Genomic DNA, 12,097 nt, shown 5'->3' with positions numbered 1-12,097 from the left:
TACTAGGGTGAGGTTATCTACTAAATAAAAGTAGTCAACAACTTTTTGGTTTACTTAGGCATGATGATTTTAAAAGACTCAAACCTTTGCTGAAGACTCCTTGAAGTCGATGAGACTGTCCTGTAGAAAATGAATGGAGATGACAGGTGAGCTGGCATAGTTTTCAGAACCCAGAGGAACTTTGGGAAGTATGGCTGTAACCTGGAAATAAACCAGCTACTCCTTGTGAGGATAAATTTCATGATGTCATTATCAGTATGAGTATCAATAATAAAAACAAAAACAAAACCATGTAATGGAATTGTAATGTAAAAAAAAAACTAAATTATATGCACTCAATGTAAGAAATAAAAATCTTTGCTCAAGAATTTTTTTAAAAAATGTTGATGCCACATTTTCTGTATCTCTGTACTTAAGCTATAGGTAACTTAAAAGGCTTAAGAAAGCAAAACATTTTTTCTCCATAAAAAGTTTAAAATAGTGGAGGTCACTGTGGAAGAGTAATATTGACTTAAAGTTTTTCTTTAATTGGGAGGTTTCAAATTTTACTTTACTCATAACTCTAATGTAAATATACACATTTTTAAATCCTAGCTGGAAAATTCAGTGGCATTATATTAACAAGAAAACAAAATATATGAATAATCTTTTTTTTTTTTTTTTTGCAAAGTGCCTATCACGGTGAATCTCACACCTCCCACACAAAAAAAGCATTAAAAAAGAAAAAGAAAAAGAAATCAAGTACGGTATTTCACCACAGTGCTCTTGATGAAGAATTAGTAACTTACAGTTTTAAAAGTTCAACGTACTGCAAATTCAAAGATTCCATGAAAATAGATGACTTTAGAATTAAAATTAAATATGGAGCAAGGAATGGCTACCCTGAGTCTTCAAGAAGGCTACACCCACGATTTTGTGCTGCAGTTGAATGCCTGGGGTTTCTCTTTGCTGGGTGGTAGGACTGGATGCCACATCTGCTTTTATCGTAACGCAAGGTTCAACTTGTTGGGAACCCAATGGGTATAAACAAACCTCCAAGGGAAGATACAACAGAAGCTGCATGCTCACTGAATATACACAACTACAGGAGAACTGATCACCAAGGAGACTTTAAAATGGAGCTCCTTTCAAGACTCCTTCTTAGAAGGCACACATCGGTATGATGATCATCAAGAAGCTTGATGAATTCAGAGGTATCTTGTTTATCCTGTATCATCCAGGAAGTCTTCACATATATTCTTCAATATTTATGCTGAAAAATAGGCTTCATTCTGCTGAAAAGATTCATTTGCTTGTAGCTACCATTGCACTCCAAAAAAGACTGCTTAAAGCAGTTGAGGCACTTCTGGGTAAAATTTCTCTTGCACTTTGAAACACTACAAAATTAGTGCTAGGTCCTTGAAGTTTTAACATTTTTATAATAAAAATACTCAATAGGAAAAAAATCAGTCCACCAATACCGAAAAAATTCATTTTCTAATGCAATATAAAACCTCCAGTGGCTCCAGTGAATACTTGGCACAAGACTTGAAGGAAGTCAGGACACTGGTATTCCAAACAGGTGAGCCTAACATGGACGCTGCCTTCCTCAGGCTATACTAACCTTTACTGTGGAGGAATGTGATGGAGAAGGGTGGGTATCAATTTTGCGGCGTTTCTGTTCTGTTAGGAAAAAAAAAAAATAGAATAAGGAATATTCCTAGTTTTTCCAAAGACTTAAAAAAAATCATCAACTTTTAAGACCACCCAGTTCCCCTAGCAAAATCCCTAAATAATTCACCAAAACAAGAAGACAGTAATAACTGTACATTAAAATAACAAAAGGTAAATACATATAAAGAAAAGTACACTTGCCCCTTTCAGGCTCTGCAATATCTGATCGGGGAACAGGTGACTTCAAGGACCCAGAAACTGGTGTTTTTTCTCCTCCTTTAACATTTTCCTTTGATTTCATTTCCTTTGCTATATCTCTTTCTCTGGATGGCTCCTTCTCTCTTTCCCTTTCTTGAGATGATTTTGATTCTACGTTGGGGACAGTGGTCTTGAATTTCTCATCTTTAGCTTTTTCTTCCTTCTTAAATTTTTCTTTCTCTTTGTCAGACTTAGGTGTTCTTTCCTTGGTCTCTCTTGCTTTTTCGTCTTTATTTGGCCGCTCTTCCTTTGGTTTTTCTTTACCATCTTTACCAAGTACCCTGGCCTCTGGAGTAGTAGCTGGAGTCTTTTCTTTTTTCTCTTTTTCTTTATCTTTCCCTTTTTCTTTGTCATTTTCTTTAACAGCTTTGCTGCTTACGAATAAAAATATAGGATTTTCAGACAAATAATAATATATATATATTATTAATATATAATATATCCCATGTCTGAAATCATAAAGGGTTTCTTACTGACTTCAAAAATACCAGAACTAAGGGAAGCCCTACGAAAACTAAAGGACTTTAAGACAAGAAGGAAGTACTTCTTTATATGGTGAATAATAAACAGATTCATAAATAGCAGATTAAAAAGAATGATTAAAATAATAAAGCCCAGGCCGGGCGTGGTGGCTCACGCCTGTAATCCTAGCACTCTGGGAGGCCGAGGTGGGCGGATCGTTTGAGCTCAGGAGTTCGAGACCAGCCTGAGCAAGAGCGAGACCCCACCTCTACTAAAAATAGAAAGAAATTATATGGACAGCTAAAAATATATATATAGAAAAAATTAGCCGGGCATGGTGGCGCATGCCTGTAGTCCCAGCTACTCGGGAGGCTGAGACAGGAGGATCGCTTGAGCTCAGGAGTTTGAGGTTGCTGTGAGCTAGGCTGACGCCACGGCACTCACTCTAGCCTGGGCAACAGAGTGAGACTCTGTCTCAAAAAAAAAAAAAAAATAATAATAATAATAAAGCCCTTTTTTTGTATACATTCATACCCTTTGAGGATAACAAGGTAACAAACAAAAACATATCATACAAACCAACCAAGGGAGCTACTATCAGGAAATGGATTGCTTAGCTGGATGGATCACTATTCTAAATTAGTGAAAGTTTTTCTTATGTTAACAATCCTTACTCAGATTGTCCAGACACTGCAATCACTTTATCCTAATTTTTTTAAACTTCACACCTATATTCCCCTGTATATCCCAATAGGGGAAACAAAGTCATGATATAAAACATAATTAAGACGTTAAGCACATCTTCAAAATAGGAATATATATATAAAATTTCAAAGTCCAACACAAATGACTTTCATATTACTCAACTACCAGCCCCCTTCCATTCCTGAGGCTAATCATTTAAAAATTTAGAATTATGATACACAGTACAGTGATCCTACCTGTTAGAGCCACTATTTCCATTGCTTGAATTCCCTTTTGGTGTGGCACTAGAAGCTTTATTAACAGCTTTCACGCCACACTGAGATCTCTCCCTTGATTTATCTGAAATAAAAGTAAGGTTTTATTTAACAAGCCCAGAATGTAAATAAACTATAATTTCAACACAAAATGATTAGAGAATAAGTAGAAAAAAACAGGGTGATACTAAGCCAGCATTGTATTTGTTATGTGATAGAAAACATTTCACTTTGTTCAAACAATATGCATTACTTATGAGTTTCTATAAATAAGCATACCAGTCTCCTCAGTACTGCTTTCGTCCGATTTGGATGTACTTCCTATTGATGATGATGAAGGCCCACCACCAGGCCCATTTTGTACACTGGCAACTGCATTCCTCGGAGGGGGATCTTTGTGATGAAACTCATTTTCAGGTATCATGTATGACTTTTTACTTTTCAATTGCCCAGAGTAGCTGAAAGTCGCACAAAGTGTTTAAATATACAAATACAAATCGAAAAGCACAAACATGAGGTTTACAAGAATAAAATTAGCAAGTTATTTACTCCACTACTTGGTCCTAGAGAATAAAAACATTAATTTTCAGTAAGTTCTTAAAGGTTTTTATAGAAAGCCCTGCTTTCTTAAAAATAAAAATTTCAATATAAACTAATCCTTAAACTAAGATGACTTTTTTCTTTTTGCTCTTGAAGATCTGATAACTCCACTGTGATGACAAAATTATGTTTTCTCCCAATAAAGAAATATTATATGTGGCTTTGAAACTATCATCCAGTATAAACCGGAATCTGATAATCAGAAGTGACAACTCTCACCAGCCTGTGGGAACATGATCGCATAATCTCCCATAATCTCCTGTAGTAAGGCAGAAGATAAACTTCAATACTGTAAAACATTTTAAAGTCTTCAGAATCCTTCTGTCATCTAGTCTCATAAATCACATTAAAGTATAATTTTGTTACCCCATAGCCAATGCATATAGATCTGGCCTCTTCTCTTTTTCTTCTTGGCAGATTTTATGCACTCTTCTTTCCAAAGCCTGACCCAGATTCAAAACTTTTGGGTACCAAGGAAGTATTTTTGTTAGCACAATCAAGATATTCCTGATGTGAGTATATTCGCCTGTTTCAAGGCAATGTACCGATGCCTACAACAAACATTTTAAGATCCATTATTATAAAAGCACAAATATAAAGAGAAAAAAATCACCTTTGAAAAATCCAATTTTTACCTTGGTTAGTTTGTAATGCCATTTATGCACGACATGTCGAAAATTTTCATAGTCTAATTGATCAGCCTTATTTCCACCATCAAATCCAGTTGCCCGTAATATGGTAAGGAATCCTGGATAGTTTCCACACTCCTAAGAGAAAAAAAGTCTGTCATCTGAAAGGAAAATTATGTCCTACAAAATAGCAGAAGCTGAATTCAACTTAAGTAAAATAGATCAATGTTTCCATGTAAAAACACCATGCTTATTTGGATGATAGGCAGTTTTCACAGAAAGGTTCAACTTATTCAATGATATTAGTTTGGAATGTCAGTTTGAGATTGTAGCACTTTTTAACAATGAACTAATTATACTTTTAAACACTGTTTTACAACTGAATCTTAAACTCAGCTTCCTTTTTAAAACTGAACAATCTAGAGATTACTGCAAGTGGTCATCATATACATGGGTAAAATATAAGGGTTTTTATTAGTCATACCTTTTCATAGGTGGCTCTATCACTATGCCACCTGGTCACAGTCTCTAACATGCAGCAAAGAAATCTCCCATATCGACTAGCCTCATTTTCAGTACAGCTTGCAACTGTGTAAATTATGTCAGAGAAAACCTATGAGAAAAAAAAAATGTTTGAAAAATATAAACAAATCAAGGTCAAAATCAGTTGGAAAATATTAAAAGATGTTATAGCAAATATTAATAAACAGGTAAGCTTAGGCAAAATGTATTTTCCCTTTTTATATTCACACTTGCAGAGACCTTTGGAGATTTTGGGTTTTCTGGGAAAATAGCACATTCATAAAGCAACCCCTACCCCCAAAAAGAACTTTTATAAAGAAAGTTGATTTACAATGACAGAGGAAACAAACTATCATTATTATTACATAATAACTTCTTAAAGACTTAGCCATATTACTGGGGTTGGGGAACAGTAAGCAGAGGCAAAGCTGATAGAAACTAGAAATTGGCAGCTGATATGCTGTACCATACATGCTATTTTTAAACCATAAATTGTAGTAATGTAATATAAGAAAAAGGCCAGATGCAAAATCTGCGAATATGACCATACTAAAAAGCTTCCCTGCTTTTATGTATATGCAAAGATGTAAGCGTCTTTGTTGTTTTATTGAGGAGTGAAGGTTAAGAATGGAGAAGAGAGTCCTACCTACTATGACACAACATGTAAATGCAAATGCTGAGTTAACAGTTTAACCTTGAGTGCTTATTACATAGCAGATACTACTCAAAGTGCTATTTATATGTAGTGACTTATTTAATCCTCAGAACAATCTTATGACGTAGGTACTACTATCCCATTTTACAGATAAGAAAACTGAGGCACAGAGAGGTTAAATAACTTGCCAAAGATCATATAGCTAGAAAGTAGTAGAGCTAGGATTGAAGTTTAGGCACTTGGCTCTTGAGTTCATCCTTTTAAACACACACAATAATACGTTTATAGATTAAAATGTTTAGCTATCTTTGTGTGAGAATTTTTTTTAAAGGTTGCAATAAAAAGAACTTACTCGATCATAGCAAAGAAGTGTGGAAAAATTTGGAGTTTTCTGTTGATGTACCAATTCAACAAAACGAGCACAGTAAACAGCATCAATTGCTGAAAAAATACATCGAGGAAATATACACAGCTGTAGAAATTTTGTGATGGTCTCATTTTTGGTAGATTCTAAAAATAAGGGAAGAATATATTAAGTGGTAAACTTCTTCCTCAAGTGCCTCAAGGCCACTAAACATGACAACATATTAACTTTAGTGTAGAGATTACTATAAAACCACAAACTATTTATAGTTTGTAACCAAAAGGTCATGCTTGGGATAAGACTATCATTTTTACTCTGTGGACATTTTTTTCTATCTACAATTTCTCCAGAAATATGATCTTATACAGAAAAATTGAATGATAAGTGCCAATATTGTAGTAATAATTTTACCAGCAAACTAAATCGGTTCCTTCAGTGAACATGTGATTCTGCATTAATGAATAAGAATGGAATAGTGAACACTGAGTTGAAACACAAAAAAACACTTCAACATCTCCAAAGTTATAAAGTTTTGCTTTTGTAATTTACCAGCAGCAGGAGTGTAACAATTCCAAAAACTTACTTGCTAAAAGCCAGTTGTCCTTTTCCAGTTTTAATCTCTGTAGAACTCTCTGTACATGTTCCATCTGTTTCTTTTCTTCTTCAAGAAGCTTGTCCTGAAGGGCAGTACAGCGCTCCTTCTCTTTTTTCTTTTTATTTGGAGGCTACAAAGTATAAGTTAGATACTTTTCTAACTATATACACATTACCTTCCTTCTTTTAATTAAAAAATTTGAAGAGATAAATGCTGATACTTTATAATTACTTCAACATGGATGTACAGTAAGTCCACTTGGATGTGCTTTTATCTCTATTCAATGCATCCAGAATAGTGTCATCAAGTCTTCATACACCATCAAGACAGGCTACCTTCCCATGGCTGACACTATTAGTCTTAGGTACGGAGTCATCTTTGACTCTTTATTCTCCTTTATTACTATATCCCACTTGTTTACAAGTCTTGGGCATTCCCACTATCTCCACCATAGTCCATGCCCCAGGTACCTCAAAACGAATTACCCAAAAAGCCACCTGGCTGGTCTTTAGCCTAATGCTAGTCCCTTCCCCTATTAAAAAGCATCCTTCATATGGCTGTCATAAATAATCTTTTGAAAGCACCTTTTTTTTTTTTTTTTTGCCGTTATTACTTCCCTGCTCAGGAACCTAAAACTGTTCTCAATTTTACCAAGTATACTTTTCCACCTGACTTTCAATGCCCTACATGATCTGGCCCCATCCTAACTATTCAAATTTATCACTAAGCACACTTACTACAGTAAAACTGGTCTCCTTAAAACCCACACTACTTCCTGCCTTTGCTGGAACCTAGCAGTGACCTACTTATCTACCTCTATATTTCCAAACCAAATCTACCGTCAAGTCCTGCCCAGCTCAAGACTCAGCTTTTCAATAAGTCTTCTCCTCTTGGGAACTCCTACTGTTCTTACAAATAGAGTTACACAGATCACTTTAAGTTACCAACATAGTCATCAGTAGAAAAGCAAATTCAAATACTCTTTGATTAATCATAACCCCACCCATTCACCAAGCCCCTGCCAACCCATTAAGAGGTTACCATTAAACCTACTTAAGAAAATATTATATGCCAACAAGATCATAGCTTTAAGGAACCTGAGCTAAAACAATTTCAAAGTATGGGTAATACTGAATTAATGCCATAAAGTTATTGTACTTGAACTACTGGAACAAAAACCTACCATTTCCTGATTGTCATCAATTGCTTTCATCTGGATTTTAAGTTTATTGACTTCTCGTTCATAGCTGGTGTGTGGAACTGCAAGGTCATACATTGTCAATGACCAGAATGTGGCATAGAATTGAGGGCTGATGTCATCCCAGACTTTGGAAACGTGTAAGGAGACCACTGCTTCATGGACAGGAGCCATCACCATCTCACATGATGTAATGTACTTGTGAACTTTATGTTGCTGTTTACTTCCCTTTTCGGACTTTTTAAGTTCATCATACTTTGACTGGAGATAAAAAGCAAAAACACATACATACATACATACACATACACACAATTTATAGCTTTTCATGGTATAAAAATCTATATTCCCTTTTAAAGAATCAAAGGACTATCAATCTCAAAACTGTTACAGAATTCTAGTTTCTTACAACATTTTTTTAAGATAAATCATCCCTGGAGGCTGTTCCAATCTTTAGTCCCGTGTGCTGATTAGAAGTTTTTCAGAAGGTTCTATTGAATCTGACCTGTCAAGTAAGTGAACAGGGTATGTGTGCCCCTACCCCATTCATTCCACCTACCCTACTCCTTCTTACTGCTGTATCAGGAATTGAACATGTAGGGCTTCCAGTCCTGCTTTTGAGATATTCAAGGGAACCAAATAGAGGGTCTTAATATTAGTAAAGGGGCAGAAGGGAACTATTATAGTAACAGCCAAGCAGAACAAAATGTAGTATCAATCACTACATGTAGTCCCTACCAATTGTTATAATTTATCAATTAAGAAGCTGTATCGGCCGGGCGCGGTGGCTCACGCCTGTAATCCTAGCACTCTGGGAGGCCAAGGTGGGAGGATCGTTTGAGCTCAGGAGTTCGAGACCAGCCTGAGCAAGAGCGAGACCCCATCTCTACTAAAAATAGAAAGAAATTATATGGACAGCTAAAAATATATATAGAAAAAATTAGCCGGGCATGGTGGTGCATGCCTGTAGTCCCAGCTACTCAGGAGGCTGAGACAGGAGGATCGCTTGAACTCAGGAGTTTGAGGTTGCTGTGAGCTAGGCTGACGCTACGGCACTCACTCTAGCCTGGGCAACAGAGTGAGACTCTGTCTCAAAAAAAAAAAAAAAAAAAAAAAAAAAAGAAGCTGTATCAACACTAAGAAAAGTTATGAGAGAGTTACTATTAATATAAGACTAGTAATAATACGGTGACCAACTGTCTGAGTTTGCTGAGGATTTAGGAGTTTCCTAGGATGCAAGACTTTAACGCTAAAACTAGCAAAGTTCCAGGCAAACTAGGACCAGCTGGTTACCTTACTGCTAAGTCAAATAAAATTTTCTACCAAAGGCTGTGGTTATACTAAGGCTTAAAGCGTGTGAGAACTGACATTGTAGCTTCTTTGGCCCGACTGGTTTATCCTAATTTGGGAGAGAGTCAAAGAAAGGCGATACTCTTAATTGTATTAAAAAAAAAAATCTGTTAGCACAATAGGAGGTACTGCATATTAGTTCATAGATACGTGTATGCCAAATGTAAAAAAAGAAAAAAACACTAGGTAGAGTTCTTGCTATTGTTTCATGTCATTCAGTCTCTTTTGGATGAAAAAGTTCTCACCCAGAAAATGCTTGTTTGGGTTAGGCATCATCCTTAAGATGAACCTAAGAGACTACGTTCTAAAACTAGCTGCTTTTTATGTTAGAAAATCACTTAAATCATTCAGTTTGTGCTAAACATGTAACCCAAAACTAGATAGTCAGAGGTCAAAGGTTCCACTTCTAGTTCTGCACTGTGATAGGCAAAATATCTCAGCAACTTACAGTCCAGTTGCTTGCCTGCCTGCCTTCCTGAGTGCCCCTGGGTGCTGCTATACTCCTAGTCTCCCTGGACTGAAAGTGTACCAAGTTCTCTTTGTTCCAGAGGGTATCTCAAGCAGGACCTGAGAATCTTACAATTGTTCTAGGAATAGGAATATTTATCTCCTGTTATCCCCATTTTAGAGAACATGCTGATAACTACTGTGACCACACAAATGACAAAACTAAAAAAACATTAGTTATGAGAGAGGGGTCCCAATTACATCAGAGACCTGAGAGAATAATAGCTGGGATAACAAAGCGTTTTCTTAATTTAGAGAGCGGGTCTTACTGAAGGTAATTAATACAAATCTAGGTGAGCAGCATGACAACTGCTAAGGTTCTAACAAAACATGGGATAAAATAGTGCTGACACTATCTGCATGAGATAGCCTAGTTACCTGATTTGGGCAAGATCTAGAATATGAACTAAGCTCTTTCAGACCTCAGTTAAATGGAGAGGTATAACAGTTCCATATATCTCAAGTCACCTGGGCAACTAGACGTATGGAATATAACTAATATATACAGTTACTGCTGTACTTTGATTATGGTTCAAAAGTCTCTTGTTGGCCCAAGAATCTGAGAAGTGTTTGGCTCAATTTTTCTCAGGAGAGCCTGCTGGTAGTCAATTTATGGAGGGGACCTAGCAGTCATCTAATACTCGTACATTTCCACTCTTTCATTGAAGGGTCTTCAAGAGAGGCTTTCACCCAAGAAGCAAAAGCAAGGATCCCCACAGCAGGTTGGATGCCCATCCAGTGCAACCAAGGTTGTCAAGGAACTCCCTTTCCAGAGAGTGGCATGCGTGTTACAGGTAAAAGACGTATCCCTGACTTGTCTATATAGCCACTTCCATACAGTTCTCTGTTCTCTGCCTCAACCCTGAGAAGAAAATGCCATTTCTTTGTTTAGATTTTTAGATCTCTTAAAAGACAAAGACAATTATTTGACACAGGCTAGAGAAAGGGTAGCTACTGGTATGAATGACCTGCTCCATTTTCTGACCTGGAAAAGTTCAGCCAACCTCAGGCAACCAGGTGTTCCTGTTTGCTAGGGTTCAATATCGCTGATTAGTGTGTTCACTTCTCAGTATAGCACAGGGCAGGTCAGAATTCCTGAGATGAAGCAATTCTCCCACCTCAGTCCTTCAAGAAATCAGGTCCCCTGTTGTATAGCTGAGACTGATCTACTGTGGGGTGGGGCGACAACACAAGACATAACTACACAAAGACAGCATATAATTCTCTGGATTGAGAGAGTCTAAAGGGGAAGACCAGGCCTAACACCACTCCCTTATTCCTTTTTCCCTTCTGGAGCATATAGCACAGGAATTGTATAATGCTAATAAAGTAATAATTAAATCAAAAACAGTTGTTGGAGGGAAGTGGGAGGCTGAGGCAGTTGATATGTAAACACTAACAGCAGATCGCTGATTAAATGACCAGTTTAGACTTCAAATTTCTCAGCACCTTTTTTGCATACCTCTACTTACTATACAGCTCTGTATCCCTACTAGGAACAAAGAAGGGATCATAGTTGAAGAGAAAGGACCAAGACCTTCCACAAAATCTTTAGTGAAAGCCTTGTATAGTACAGACTTAAAAACAACAACAAATAAACAGAAGGGCCAGAATCCAAGCCTACAGAAAAATAAAGAATATGCTGGGGCTCCAGTCAGACTAGGGAAGTACCACAGTTTCCAGAGGACTGACCATGGCTCTGAAGGAAAGGAAAAGTAAATTCCCATTAGAGGTCACTGCTTTGCAGGGAACAGTCCAACTGGCAGATGAGGGAGAGCTGTCTCCTCTCTCCCCACATCCTTACTTGAATTTCAGTATAGTCACTACTGGGATGCCTCGCTGGGGAAGTTTCTAGTTTACTTCTGGGCAGTTTTGTTTGTTTGTTTGTTTGTTTGCTTTTCTGGAATAGTTTCATTTAAGTGGAGAGAAAATAAGGACCATGAACACATCCTTTCTAGAAGCTACATAATAGAGAAGGCAGGAATTTTTAGGAGGCTGGAAGGGTTAAGTCTCTCTGTTCATCTTCCTTTGAAGGCACTACGGGTAATAGCAAGTCTGACAGGGATATTATCACTGAGGAAACAAGACTTCCTGCAGTCAACAGGAGTGTTTCTCAGAGTGGTGTACCTAGATTCATATGCATCAGAATCACCTAGTGCTTATTTAAAAACAAACAAAAATTAATAAAAAAATTCCCAGGCTCCTGTTAAGTTGCAGAATTAGAATTTTGGGACATGAGATTCTGAGTTTTTTAAGATGCTTCTCTGGTGGTTCTCATCCACGCTAACGTTTGAGAACTATAGTCCTACAGGATCCATAAGACATCAACCTGGACAACTGGTGGAAAA

At 36.9% G+C, this 12,097-nt stretch overlaps 1 protein-coding gene across 2 annotated transcripts in view; it reads right to left on the bottom strand.

Moving 5' to 3' along the window:
* Nucleotides 1-12,097, bottom strand: part of THOC2 (THO complex subunit 2) — a 118,026-nt gene that overhangs the window by 17,166 nt on the left and 88,763 nt on the right. For both annotated transcript variants that reach the window (XM_069464481.1, XM_069464480.1), the window contains exons 23-33: nt 7,881-8,156; nt 6,686-6,827; nt 6,091-6,248; nt 5,046-5,174; nt 4,568-4,699; nt 4,299-4,483; nt 3,612-3,790; nt 3,315-3,417; nt 1,855-2,285; nt 1,604-1,662; nt 85-120 (exon numbers count right to left, since the gene is read on the bottom strand). In XM_069464481.1, the coding sequence (XP_069320582.1) occupies nt 85-120; nt 1,604-1,662; nt 1,855-2,285; nt 3,315-3,417; nt 3,612-3,790; nt 4,299-4,483; nt 4,568-4,699; nt 5,046-5,174; nt 6,091-6,248; nt 6,686-6,827; nt 7,881-8,156 (1,830 nt within the window). The remainder of the gene's footprint in view (nt 1-84; nt 121-1,603; nt 1,663-1,854; nt 2,286-3,314; nt 3,418-3,611; nt 3,791-4,298; nt 4,484-4,567; nt 4,700-5,045; nt 5,175-6,090; nt 6,249-6,685; nt 6,828-7,880; nt 8,157-12,097) is intronic.

This window comes from Eulemur rufifrons, chromosome 30, assembly GCF_041146395.1.
Source record: "Eulemur rufifrons isolate Redbay chromosome 30, OSU_ERuf_1, whole genome shotgun sequence".
NCBI lineage: Eukaryota > Metazoa > Chordata > Mammalia > Primates > Lemuridae > Eulemur > Eulemur rufifrons.
The sequence above is the reverse complement of the archived record's forward strand: the minus strand, read 5'-3'. Positions and strand labels throughout refer to the sequence as shown.